Below are 14,479 nucleotides of genomic sequence, written 5' to 3'. Positions count from 1 at the left end.
CAGGTGAGGTGGGAACAGAAGGTGAAGAGGGAAGAATGGGGAAAACCGGCCCACCTGGCCAGCGAGGTCTCTGAGACGTTGTTGGTTTGTTATTTAACAAATCAGTGATAGATTAAAGGGAAGTTGGTTAAAGTATGCCTGTTTACTATTCGTAGCCAAAAGCTGCTTTATTGATTTTTAAGGACAGTTTAATTAATTTTCTAGTGTAGTTGCTCTTTCTGTGTTAATGGATAAATTCACTTTTTTCAATTAAATTGCAGTTTAAGGAAAGTATTATTTCAGTCTTGTGTATCTATTTTTGGCATTATCTGTAGTGAAGCTGCATCCAAACTGGTGAGGTCTCTAGTATACTTGGCATGGATATCCCAAGATGGAAACAGGAAAGTAATTTAGAAGTATTAGCATAGCTACTGTTCATATTATTCCAGACCAAGATGATCATGTGCACAGACATAATACTTGGTTATGAGATGTTACTGTATATGTAATCTTGGCTAAAGAGATGTGTCTTTATTCCAGATTTAAACTGACAGTATGTCTGAGGCCCAAACTTTTCCAGGAAGGCTTTTCCAGAGTTGTAGTATAGCATGTGTTCTACTTTGACCTGAAATTAGTTGTTCGCTATATATTTGCCCTCACTGGGCATTCAAGTATAGCTGAAAGAAAGTCTGTTTCTGCCAGACCACATTTTCCCTTGAGGGAAGTCATGTCAGAGGCAGGCAGACGTGTTAACTGTGGCCAAGGGCTAGTGTTGCCATGTGTTTAAAGATGGAAGTGTAACCTGTAGTGCAGCAGAAAAGCCTCTTCCAGGCAAGCTGTTTATCGAATCAGTACAAGAGGGCCTGGAACTATGATCACAGGAAGACATGCCTTTTCTTACACACATAAAAATACCAAAAAAAAAAAAATGAATGCCAAAAAGAGCAGAAATGCCAGGAAGAATCTTACACTTTAAAAAAGTTTTTTACTTTACAGAGTGACCACAGAGGCATTAAGTTGGCTGTTTAAGGCACACTATAGTTAGTAGTAACATATAAAAGTAACTATAACAGACAGCTAAATCTGTCAAAACCATAGAAGACATTGCTTAAAAAAAGTACAGAAAATAACTCTTCCAGTTTTTAATCAACCTCACACCCTCAAAGCAAAAGTGAAATAATTTACAATGATATAGAGAAAAAGTTCCAAAGGTTAAAAATCAGGTATTGAAGGATGTCATTTTGAGACATTTAGATGGTTTGGTTCATCTTTTCCACATACACTGCAGATGGCAAACAGCAACAGAAACACTTTCTTCTGAAAGTGAAAAATGAGTAATCACAGAAATAATATTGAATGACATTACAGAAATGAAAGCAGTTGTATCCTATTATTGTTAGGAAATTTAGTCCGAGGCTGTCACAAGCAGTCTCAAAAATAACTCTTTAAACCTTTTCACAAGCTGGAAAAAATTATTTTAATCAGTTTTATTTCTAAGACTACCTACACAAAACAATTTTGACACACAAAAAGTAATGATTGAAGCTAAAACAGTAAGCATTTAATAAGATTTATTTTGCTTTGATAGTGTGCTTATTTTCTTTAAAAAAGCATTGTGAGACAATTTTCATGAAGTCAGGAGACCAGTTTACTTCATCTTCCACAGGCCTGACCGGCAGATATGGAGAAAAAGGAGAGATTGGAAGAATAGGAAAGATGGGCCCTAAAGGAACGAGTGGTAAATAGACTCTCAGCAGTGACTGAATGCTCTTTGTTTATTTATGCTATGTTTACATATTCTGGGGAGGGGAGGGGAGGGGAAATCACAGTTAGTTGGAGACTGAGTAATCTAGACTGAGACTGAGTAATTCTAAACATTGAAGTATGTGTACCGCTGCCATCTACTGGTTATTCAATATTATTATGGGATTCTACTGTATAAAATCATTGAAGGGTGCTTGAAATGTTATTATGTGGCTAATGTTAAATGACACTTTGTTTTACAGCAGTTGTTTATATTGTAAATGTTACTGTAAACAGGTGACAAGGGACAAGAAGGAATTAATGGTCTCCCAGGATTAAAAGGAAAACCTGGTAAATGTCAAAGCATATGAATGTTTTCTGCTTTGTCAGTAAGCAGTAAGCATTAGATCTTCATGTTTATTATTATTGGTGATCTAACACAGCCTAAAGACTGCATAATACGTGTGACAGGTACTACCTGTGACTGTGGGAGGTACAGAAACGTTGTCGGACAGATGGACATCAATATAAGCAAACTGAAAAATGCTGTCAAGTTTCTTAAGAATGGTAAGACTTGCATTTTTAAATCCTCAAATTTGCTTGTTTGACCCTGATATTGATTTAATGTTCATGTGACAAACATGCCGTTTCTATGATTTCATGATTATGCAGCAAATAATAGAATTTTATAGTAAGATTGAAAGGTGTTTTTGTGTTTTTCTCATAACTCTAAGAGGCATCTTTAATAAATGTTTCTAGAACTTTTCCTTGAACTTATGTCACTTATTTTTACAATGACTTTTAATTAACTGGTCTCAGTGTAAATTCTAGTGGTTGTATGGAGTCTTGAAATATTGAAATAAGTTGCCTTCTTCTATCTTTACTATTAAAAATCCACTTGATTTGATAGTTTTTTCATCTAATGTAATGACTTATGCACTTTTAAGTGGGTTAGACATTCAAATAGTTTTGGGGCTGCTGTATGATTACAGGGTGTGGTATCTTTGGCTCACATTAAAAATGAAAACTACAAAATCAATACTAGATAGGCTGAGACAACAACTCCATTCCAGATTGCATGTCACACTTATTACTATTGAAAACACAGACAAATGTTGACAAGACAGACAAATGTTTACAAAACATTAACCAGTACTATGTTTTGTCAATTTTATTAAAGTGGTTCTAGGTATCAGGGAAACAGAGAAAATGTTTTACCTGCTGGTGACAGAGGCACGGAGGTATCAAGAGTCACTTCTAAACTGCAAGTTGCGTGGGGGGTCTCTTGCTATGCCCAGAACCACAGAGACAAACACCTTGCTGGCCGACTATATCAGAGAAGCTGATCTTACTCATGTGTTCATAGGGCTACAGGTAGGGGTGACAGAGGTGGGGTACATGTATGTTGATGGTAACCCCTTCCTGAATACCACAGTCTGGTCTATGCAAAGCCCACGCAGTGGTAAAGGTGACTGTGTGCAGCTTGGTAGTACTGGAGCCTGGAGCCAGGCAGATTGTGGAGCCACACAGTACTACATATGTGAGTTTGTCAAAATCAAAAATACTTCAGCAACTTATTTTTAATAGGCTAAGCTGATGTATGAGAAAATGTAACTGTATTTAGAATTTTTGCAAAGAAAAGGTTTTAAAAGTTTTTAATGTTTTTGATTTTATGATTTTACCATCATTATATGAATTATCCACCCCTTTTTTAAATCATTTAAAGTAAATAAAAGATAACAAGGGTTCTGTGAATGTTTATTCTACATGCTTTAAATTTCACTGTAATCCATAATTTTTAGATATTTTTTCTACCAATACTACTACCAGAAAAAAATAAAATAAAATAATAATCAGATTACAATAAGATACTACAACTGCTGAATTATTTTTTGATTGCAGAACATATCTGTATATGTATATATAAGACTTCTTTTCCTATTAGATAACTTTTAGACTTACTTGTTTTAAACTTTTAGTGTACTTGCTTTCTGTTAATCAAGGCTTTGTCACATATGAAGCTAAAGTACTTCTTATAAGTAGTTCCTTTAAATGGTACAACCTAAAAAATAAATAAAAAAAATCTTCATGTAAATGGCAGTGTTCAGCATATCCCTCAGCATTGTACAAGAATTCACCAAAGCAGTGATCTTTAAGGCCTGTGCACTTCAACTCCCATTTATAGATGGTAAGTTGATTTAATTCAGTACCTAGTATCAAATCAAATCAAACAAATAGTTGTTTCTTCTTTTAAATTTTATTTAATATCAATTTGGGGTGCAAAATAATGTTTACTTAGGTATGTTGAACCTAAGAATTTGTTAATTATTAACCAAAGTTGTGAACTGATTTTTGTGCATGGACAAACAGAATAAAATAAAATAAATTGTATTGTGGACAAAGGAAAACTTAAAAACTAACTAAAACTAAACAAACTAAAAACAGAGACATACTTTAAATAATAAAGCTTGTTAAATTCACAGTAAATTAAACTGCATGCCCTCAGATGCAGTAATTTGGCTCAACCGTGGGAGTAAAAAATGACCTAACAAGATGGGAGTGGCCACACACCTGTCAGACCTGTTCCTGATACATGACTCCAGCAGGATTCTCCTATGCGTTAGTCCTTTGTTCAACCTGTGTTTTTCAAGCTGAATGAGGATGGCAGAAACACCGAACCCGGCCACTACCTCCTTTCCAGCACCATCTATTTCCCTGCCCCTTGGAATGGAAATATTGAGGACATATTCAGGGGGCCTGATTTGTTTGGAAATTGTAAGTGCTGTTGTTTATAACTTTTTCAAGGCTTACTGGGTTAAACCTCTATATTTCACAAAGATATATCCTTTCTTGGATTATGGCAGTATACACCTTGATAACAAGAAAAAAAAAAAAGATGGATTTCATGTGGAAGTCATACTAAAAGTAATAGTAAGCATTAGGACAAGTAACTAAACAATGACTTTATCCCCCTGATAAAGCTTATATATATATATATATATATATATATATATATATATATATATATATATATATATATATATATAAAATTATTATTATTTTTATTTTTTTCAATCAGGTGTTTGGAGGGTTGGTGTGGATATTAGTAGCATCGACGAACGTGTCAGTGCCATTGTTGCAGGGTTGGGTAATGTTTGTGTCAGTAACCATGTTCATCTGTTCGTCTGTATACCTTGCCCTGTTTCTGCTGGGCCTGGCAGACAAGATTAAGACTGACTGGAATTTCATGGTGAGTGTGTATGACTACAAATGCACAGTGCTAAGACTAATTTTAACACATTCATAGAGTGGACACTTTAGTGTAGATTATTAGCCACTAATTGCCAGGACAGTCCTCCAAGTACAGTTTACAGTTAAGCACCTAGGCTCAAGGTCACAGAGCTGGTAGAGCAGGAAATACCAGTGCTTGCAATACAGTTTTTAAAGTAAAATTTTTAGATAGGTTGGAGGATTTGCATTTGTTCAAGATCATTTTTCTATCACAGGAGTTCATTATTATTATTATTAAAATTAACAGATCTTTATTTTTGTAATATAAAGGTCACTTTTTACCCAAATTCAAAACTACACCTTTTACTATGCAAGAATTGATTATTTTTCTTTTTTTTAACTGAATTTTATGTACATATTGTTTTATAGATCCTGGACATTTATATTAAATATGAAAATCCATTTTAAATCCAATACATAAATTATAACCACCGTTAGTATTTAAATAGGTATTATCCTACATTAAAATGGTTGTTTCATCACTGGTTCGTGGTGCAATTTCCACTACATCTGACAAAGTTAGTGTAATTGTTTAAATAGACAAATCAATCAATGAAACCTCATATTAGTCACACTTTGCCAGTGCCCACACATTGTCACACACACATACATACACACATACACACACATACATACACACACACATACATACATACACACATACATACATACACACATACACACACACACACACACATACACATACATACATACATACATACATACATTATCCCTCGATATGTGCATATATATATGTATATACACACACACACACACACACACACGCTTTTCAATGAAGTATGTTTTAGCAGTGACATAAATTGTGTGTTTTGCAAAGGTTGCTGGTTAAACTGATATGGTGTTCATTCACATTGTTTCTAGATTATTGTGCAGAGTGATCAGATGCATTTTAAATAATTGCTAAAAGCTTCATTGGCCAAAAAATAAACTTCATAAAAAACTAATTTCACTGTTTTTGATCCTGACACAAAATGACCTGCTAAATTAATTGACTAATCATATCAGCAACCTATGTAAAAGTGTGAATGAATACTAGTCAGGTAAAATCACTATCATACTAATTATGTTGAAACAGCAGACTAAATGCTATAAAGGGAGGGAAGAAGTTCTTCCAATCATTGTGTTTTTGTTAGCAAAGGTTACCTCCAAAGAAACACGTGCAGCCATCATCGCTTTGCATCAAAATGCATTTGCATCACATGCAAGGAAATTGCTACAAAGAATATTGCACCTGAAAGAGCCATTTACCGGATCATCAAGAACTTCAAGGAGAGAGGTTTGACTGCAGTGAAGAAGTCTTCAGGACGTCCCAAAGTGTCCAGCAAGTGCCAGGACCGTCTCCTGCTAAGGAGTGAGCTACGGAATCGTGTCACCACCAGTGCAGAACTTGCTCAGAAATGGCAGCAGGTTGGTGTGAGAGCATCTGCATGCAAAGTGAGGCCAAGACTTTTGGACAACGGCCTGGTGTCAAAAAGGGCAGCAAAGAAGCCACTTCTCTCCAAGAAAATCATCAAGGATAGACTAAAATTCTGCAGGAAGTACAAGGAATGGACAGCAGAAGACTGGTGCATAGTTATTTTCACTGATGAATCTCCCTTCCGACTGTTTGGGACATCTGGAAAATTAACTGTTCAGAGAAGAAAAGGTGAACTCTACCATGAGTCCTGTGACATGGCAACAGTGAAGCATCCTGAGACCATTCATGTGTGGGGTTGCTTTTCAACCAAGGGAGTGGGCTCTCTCATAATTCTGCCCAGAAACACTGCCATGAATAAAGAATGGTATCAAAACGTTAGGGCTGTGCAAAAAAATCGAATGCGATTTTTATGCGCATTTCATCAGTAAAGACGCTCATGTAATTAGTAGTATATCTTCAGCATGTGTGTTAAGATCAGGGTTGCCAGGTTTTCACAACAAATCCTGCCCAGTTGCTTCTCAAAACTAGTCCAAAACTAGCCCAATCGCGTTTCCAGGAGTTTTCCTGATAAAAATTCCATCCCGGGGTTAAAATATATGTTTTTTGGCAGGGTTGCCTTGGTAAAATTCGCATTTTAGGGGATTAATATCATGTTATTGGTATTGGGGTCGCTTCAACCCGCGGACATGAAGAACAACCGCAGACTTGGCAACACTGGTTCAGGCGGAGCGGCATTTACTACACAGAGCCGTAGTCCACTGAAAATCGCTTTCAAAATCGACAAAGAATCGCCTGCGATTTTAAAATCGATTTTGTGTAGATTGTCAGTGAATTACGGCTCTGTGTAGTAAATGCCAACCAGTGTTGCCAAGTCTGTGGTTGTTTCTCATGTTCGTGGGTTGAAGCGACCCCAATACCAATAACGTGATATTTAGACCCTAAAATATGAATATTACCAAGGGAACCCTGCCAAAAACGTGTATTTTTATTGCCCGGAACGAAATGCGATTGGACTAGTTTTGAGAAGCAATTGGGCAGGTTTTGTTTTGAAAACCTGGCAATCCTGATCTGAACGCATGTGCTGGAGATATACTACTAATCACAGGAGTGCCTTTACTGAGGAGATGCGCATGAAAACCGCATTTGATTTTTTGCACAGCCCTACAAAACGTCCTGCAAGAGCGACTTCTTCCAATGATCCATGAGCAAAAAGAGTGATAAAGAAGTGGCTCAAAGATCATTACATTGGCATTTTGGATCCGTGGCCAGGGAACACCCCTGATCTCAATCCCACAGAGAACCTGTGGACAGTCCTCAAAAGGCGAGTGGACAAGCAGAAGCCCACAAATTGTGATCAACTCTGAGAACTAATAAGACAAGAATGGATCGCCATCAGTGAGGATTTGTCCCAGAAGCTAATATCCACCAGGCCAGAGCGAATTGCAGAGGTTTTGAAGAACAAGGGTCAACACTGTAAATATTGACGACTCATATTTTTTTGCCAGTAAAAGCCTTTAAAACTTATGATATGCTTATCATTGTTTTTCAGTATACCATAAAAAAACGTGGAAAATAATCTACAAATACTGAAGCAGCAAACTTTGCAAAACATAAAATGTATTTCACTGCCAAAACTTTTGACCATGACTGTGTATATATATATATATATATATATATATATATATATATATATATATATATATATATATATATATATATATATATATATATAAATTTTTAATAATAATTACAAACTAAATCAGAACGAACAATTCAGAAAGCAAGTACTGGCATAACTGATAACAGTTTTTGAAAGATGAACAATGTAAATCAGTAGGGGATTTTCAAACACTAATATTACATTAACATTTTCAAGCTGAAGAGATTAGGAAAAGAAGAAAGAAACAGAAATAGAAATAAGTAGAAATAAACAAAATTGTAGAATATTAGGCCCTTGGCTCAGAACACTCTAATAGCAAGACTTGGTGTCATAGAATAAGCTCTGTGCCCATTTTCAGAACTGGGACATTACTGAGTAACGTCTACTTTATAACCATGATTAATGTTCATGGTCTGCCACACTCACTTATAGAAACCAATCTGGCAATATTGTTTGATAACTGAGGTTAATAACAGTGCAGTGATGTAAAAATAGTTGTGTTGCTCATTTTAATCTCTGAATAAATTCAAAAAAAATGTTATAACCGTTTTAAAAGGCTCAACACACACACTCACACACTTGCATTTGTGGTTTACGGGGACTCTCCATAGGCGTAATGGTTTTTATACTGTACAAACTGTATTTTCTATCACCCTACACCTAAACCTACCCGTTACAGAAAACTACTAGCAATTTTTAAATTTCAGAAAACACCATTTTGTATGTTTTTAAGCCTTTTGTTTTACGGGGACACAGGAAGTGTCCTCATAAACCATGTTTACATCGTAGTACCCATGTCATTATACACATTTTTGACCCCATAAACCATATATATCAGCGTGCACACACACACACACACACAGTACTGTGCAAAAGTCTTAGGCATATCAGTATTTTCACCAAAAAAAGGGTTTTAACCCCTTACCTGTCACCCCTCATTTTTGAACATATGAAAGTGCACTATTCAAACTTAAATCATTGTAATTCATAAACGCTTTTCAATACAGATGTAAGGGTGGTCTCTTTTTAAAGAAGACAGTCAGCAAATTATGGCAAAAGTAAAAACATTTAAAAAAAATTAAAGTATAAAAAAGTTACAGAAGTTTTAATTTACCATAAAGAACGTGTACTGTACTTTTTTATTTTATATATCTAAAAAAAAAAAAATACAAAATAGTTTAATCCAGAATTACTATAAAATTAAAGCCATATGTCTAAGTAAGTTGTGTTACAAATTTGAAGTTTATATATTATATATATATATATATATATATATATATATATATATATATATATATATTAAGGGTTTCCTATGCAAATTTGATTAGTAGTTATAGCAAAAACACCCACCGGGTGCCATCTGCATTTTTTGTGCCTTTTTCTGTCACAATTGTATAAATTTCTCTCTCAATATTATATATATCACAAAATAACCACCAAATATAGTATCCTGAGACTCAGACCTTTCCAACGATATGCATTTTGTCAAGATTATAAAACGTTTTGATTCTAAAAGACTAATACATTTTGTAATATGACTTCCCCCACTAAGGGCGACAAGGCCTCTAAATGATTTTGAAGTACCATTTCTATGGTATGCCAATTTCCGATTTCAAAATAGTTTTTACAGGATGAATTTTGAGATTAGCTTTCAAATTATATATAATTTATGATGATTACTAAAACGTGGCAAAAGGCAATGAAAAAAAGGTCAGAACTCTTGTTATGATGTTGAGGCGCACTTTTGTCATAAATTAAACTATTACAGTTCCTACATAATTTGTAACAAAAACAATGAAATATCTATTTAGCAGTGTTAGACCTTTCCAATGATATATAGTTTGTCATGATTAGATTAGGATTTAATTGTAATATAGGGAAGTAAATTTAGGTGACAGTTAAATGAGTTATTTATCTTGTAGTGTGACGGAAGGAAATAACATTTTACATTTTCAAACTTTCCTTTTCTCATAATAATCCAGTGCGATTTTTGTATACACAAGGAATCTGACAACAGGGAGTTTGCTCCACACAGAGATCTGATCTCATCATAATCAAGTCTGCCTGGAATGCCTGGCAACATCTCCAAGATGCTTAAAGAAATCTACCTGCAAAGCTACAGTACTGTGAAAAGTTTTAGGCAAGTTTAAAAATGCTGTAAAATTATGATGCTTTAAAATAATGTCATAAACAGATTTTATCAATTAACTTCTATTAACTAAATCAATTTTTGCATTTAAAACAGGTTTTGTCCTAGGTACTCTTGCACATAGTTTTCCAGGTAGCTTTGCAGATGGGTTTCTTCAAGTGTCTTGGAGACATTGCCACAGTTCTTCTGGAAATTAATTGAATTGATGAGTTTTTGAAATCTAATCTGAAATTATTCCATTGTTTACAGGACATGTTCTATCATTTCATCGCTTTGCTGTTTTATTTTGGTGCATTTTTGCTGGAGGCTACAGTTTCATCTGCGGGTATATATACAAACAGCACCTGCATACGCAGACCTCGTGGCAATATAATAACATTTCTGGACTACAGAGAGTATAACATTAATGTTGCTGCTGCGGTGAGTTAACACTACCTTTCTTTTTACTTGGTTTTTCATTGATTTTGATTTTCAGATTCAAGAACAATTGGAGATTTTTCTTGCACTTCCTACAACTGTTTTTCTGTGTTATTTGGTATATACAAAAAACACACTGAACACATAATTAGTAAATAATCAGAAATATATACATTTACAAAACATAAAATAATACAAATAATTTCAAACATGCAGTAGAACATCCATAACACAATCACATTTTCACAATCGTAATGTTTTTTCCACTCCTTCGCTAAAAGTATGCAATTATTTCAGAATATTGTATCATGAGGATTGAAGAATAGTTAATTATTTTTCCTACCCTCATATAATTCCAAACCACTATGCCTCTCTGTACAACAACAGTGCATAGTGATTTCATCTGTCTAGCTCCAAAAATGTAAAAAGTAATAAAACACCAAAGCACCATAAATTTATCATTAAAGTAGTCCATATGACTTGTGCAATATATTAATGGCTCGTTTCCACTGCCGATACTACCCTTACTTGGTAGGCATGGTGTATGCCGGAAAGTAGCGATAGACAATGAACCGTGACAATAAGCACAACTCTGCCTCTTTTTGTTAAATGTCAGTTTTAATGAACAATAATAGCCATTATAAAAGTATAAGTACAAAGTATAAGAGACTTATATAAGATGAAATAAAGACAAAAGCAAACAGTTCAGTCAAACGTATGCTACAAAGTCAGCGCTGTACTACGGTAAAGTTCAAATGAAATATATAAAGTTAAACATAACTTTGTGCTCAGCCAAAACTATATGACCAGGAACAAACAATAGATTCATGAGACCACGAATGCCTGTTAAATATAGCCAACCCAAAACTCATGTTTAATCACAACAGAGACATCACAGCCAGCGGCAAATGTCAGAAGGACTAGCCGAGCTAGTCCTCCTCTCGGCGGATACATGAGCACTGAGCGCCCAGTGATCGCCTGGAGCTCTGAAATCGCATAGCAAATTTTCAAACAGGCACTATCTTTATAAATAAACTGCAGATTTCAGTTTTAAACAATTACATTCTTATCTGAAAAACTGACATAATAGCAGTAATATTTAGAAAATTACATGTGTTTTTTGGCAATGACATTTCACAAACCCACAAGAACGCATATTGAGAAATGGCTATTGTCTGTGAGAAAATATAAAATTATAAAATATAGCTATCTCTGCATATTAAGCAGGGGTAGGACAAAATAAGTATTTTATAGTTTATATATTGAAAGTAAATGAATAAATAAATACTGTGATACAAGTGATTAAAAGTGTTTTTGTTACTTAAGAACAGGCCATTGTTTCGTCCTTGAGTGAAGCACTCTTCCTGTAGTTCTTGTGTGTCAGTAATTGAATTTATATATAGTTATATACATATAAACTATTTTTTATTGATTGATTGATTGATTGATTGGGAACTGTTCAGTCATTTCCATAATATGCTACATTTACCTAATACAGAAACAAAATTTTAATATTTATGTGAGCCATGCTTGAAGCAATTATAAATACATACATACATATTAAAATTATATTACACTCACAGTATGTAAATAATAGTGTTATTTTTTTCCCCACAGATATTTTCATTTATAGTGACTTTGTGTTATGGCTGTAGCATGTTCATGGGCTTCCGGAGATGGAGAAAATAGCACACAACAATGAAGCATATGTAATTGATTCATTACACAATGTTATATTGGTTTACCACAATATCTCTAGGGTCTTTAGTCACATTGAAGTAAAGAGTCATTAAAAACACACACATATATATGTTATTATTATTATTATTATTTGTGATTTTGGCAAAAATTGTACACAGTATAGTAATATTAACATTTCACTTGTTTTAACAGGTTATTGTTAAACTTCAGCAGTGGTCTGAGAGAATATTTTAGATTTTTAGATGCTAGATTTAGATTTTACCTTCTGGATGATTTTAATATCTAGACCTAAGAAATTGAAAATCCATTTTATTTTGCTTCTGTATTAGCCTTGCTTCTAATAGCCCTAATATTTGCTCTAACAACACCAAGGCAAAAACTTTTCTTTATGACAAATGTGCTGTAAACTTACACAAGTCAGATGGAAATATGTATGTAATAGGCATGCTGTATTTAAGAAATATATTTTTTGGTTTGTTTTATACCTAACTGATTTGTTATGTTATGTTGTATAGCTTTAATAAAACATACATATATATTCCTAATAGTCTGTGGAATTTCCTGGTTTGGTGGAATTTGACCATGTTTACCCCTGTTTTTACACACCAGCTACCAAACGGTATTAACCAGTAGAGGGCCTACTTTGGAAGAAAAAAAATAAAAAAAAAATAATAATTGACATTTGCTTATTTTGTCCCTTAACCACTGCTTTTCTGGTTAAGCATTATAACACACTACTGTGCTTTTTCCCCCCCATATTTTAACCCTCTGGAGTCTAAGGGTATTTTTGGGGCCTGGAGAAGTTTTGTCATGCCCTGACATTTGTGCTTTTTTTTCAGTTTCTTATAGATATCTAAATGGCTAAAGTCTAATCTCACTGTAATCAGCACAAACTGGGCTATAATAATATGTGAGCAGCATGTATGTACATGATTGTGTTTTTGAGAAAAAAAATGTTATGCGTGGCTAGTGAAAAACTAAAAATGTTAAATCACTTGAATAAGGCAATAAAACACATACAGAACATTGGTTCCCGGGACTTTTGAGAACTGGATCTTGTAGCCTAAAATTTTTCTTTCTAAATGATGTGAAAATCATCTTGTTTAATCACTTACAGCAAACATAAAATATATTGATTTAAATTTTCTAAGACACTTTTTGTTGGTAAAAGTCATATGCGAGTAGGCGTCAACTATCATGAATATCATTGTGATTCACACCTGAGAAGACAAAGACTCAAATAATGAGCTGCATAATGAGCCATTCAGTCAGCTGTGTGACTGAGAGGGGAAGAGTTACAAGAAAGAATTCAAAGACAGAATAAATGTATATAATTTTATGTTTGTAGTTTATTTAGAATATATTTAATTATCCCACAACATGATTTAATATTCACTTGTGAGTGCAGTCAAACAGTTTATTAGGAACAATCAAAGCTGACTTTCAAACTAAATTTTTTGCATCATTACTCCAGTCACACAATCCTTCAGAAATCCTTTTAACAATCTTATTTTCTACAAAAAAAAAAAAAAAAAAAAAAAAAAAAAAACATTTATTGTTATTATTATCATTATTATTATTATTAATGTTGAAAAGAGCTGAGAATATTTTTTTCATCTCCGTTTACAAACCAACATTTTACAATTACAGTCTGTTTGCAATCTGTCCCTTTGCGCCACCCGGAGGTAGTTTCGCGAATGATTTTATTACGCGACTGACTTGCAGTTAACTCTGTGGCGGTACACGCGGCGGTATTACCCATTCTGTTTGTCCACCTACTGTATAATAAACTAAGAAAACAAAAATTCTTGCTAAACGAAATCAATAAAATAACTCAATTTTTAATTTATAGACTCCGTGAAAAAAACCTGCCATCACAGCAACAAATCCAGTAAATATTTGGCCAATCGTATTAAAAGAAACAGAGAAATAGTAACAATTGCAACTATTAAGGACTCAGCAGGGAAGCCTACCAACTATCCACAAGAAATAAATACAATATTCCAAAACTTCTATGCTAAACTTTATTTATCTGATAATAACATTAGACAAGAGGATATTTATTCATTTTTCAATAATATTAAACTCCCAAAACACAACA

General features: G+C 34.0%; 2 protein-coding genes across 2 annotated transcripts in view; both read left to right on the top strand.

Moving 5' to 3' along the window:
• colec10 (collectin sub-family member 10 (C-type lectin)) overlaps positions 1-4,113 on the top strand; it is a 5,824-nt gene extending 1,711 nt beyond the window's left edge. The window contains exons 2-6 of the mRNA XM_042776125.1: positions 1-66; positions 1,646-1,717; positions 2,020-2,073; positions 2,194-2,289; positions 2,903-4,113. The exon at positions 1-66 is cut by the window's left edge and continues 6 nt beyond it. Of these exons, the coding sequence (XP_042632059.1) occupies positions 1-66; positions 1,646-1,717; positions 2,020-2,073; positions 2,194-2,289; positions 2,903-3,306 (692 nt within the window). The 3' untranslated portion in view covers positions 3,307-4,113. The remainder of the gene's footprint in view (positions 67-1,645; positions 1,718-2,019; positions 2,074-2,193; positions 2,290-2,902) is intronic.
• A 130-nt stretch (positions 4,114-4,243) lies between these two features.
• LOC109086075 (protein MAL2-like) lies at positions 4,244-12,916 on the top strand. Its single transcript, XM_042776126.1, has 4 exons — positions 4,244-4,497; positions 4,802-4,972; positions 10,510-10,680; positions 12,295-12,916. The coding sequence occupies exons 1-4, from the start codon at positions 4,378-4,380 to the stop codon at positions 12,364-12,366; spliced, it is 534 nt and encodes a 177-aa protein (XP_042632060.1). The 5' UTR covers positions 4,244-4,377; the 3' UTR covers positions 12,367-12,916.
• Positions 12,917-14,479: the final 1,563 nt, after the last annotated feature.

This window comes from Cyprinus carpio, chromosome A19 (genome assembly GCF_018340385.1).
Source record: "Cyprinus carpio isolate SPL01 chromosome A19, ASM1834038v1, whole genome shotgun sequence".
Taxonomy (NCBI): domain Eukaryota; kingdom Metazoa; phylum Chordata; class Actinopteri; order Cypriniformes; family Cyprinidae; genus Cyprinus; species Cyprinus carpio.
This window is presented reverse-complemented; position numbering and strand designations above follow the sequence as displayed.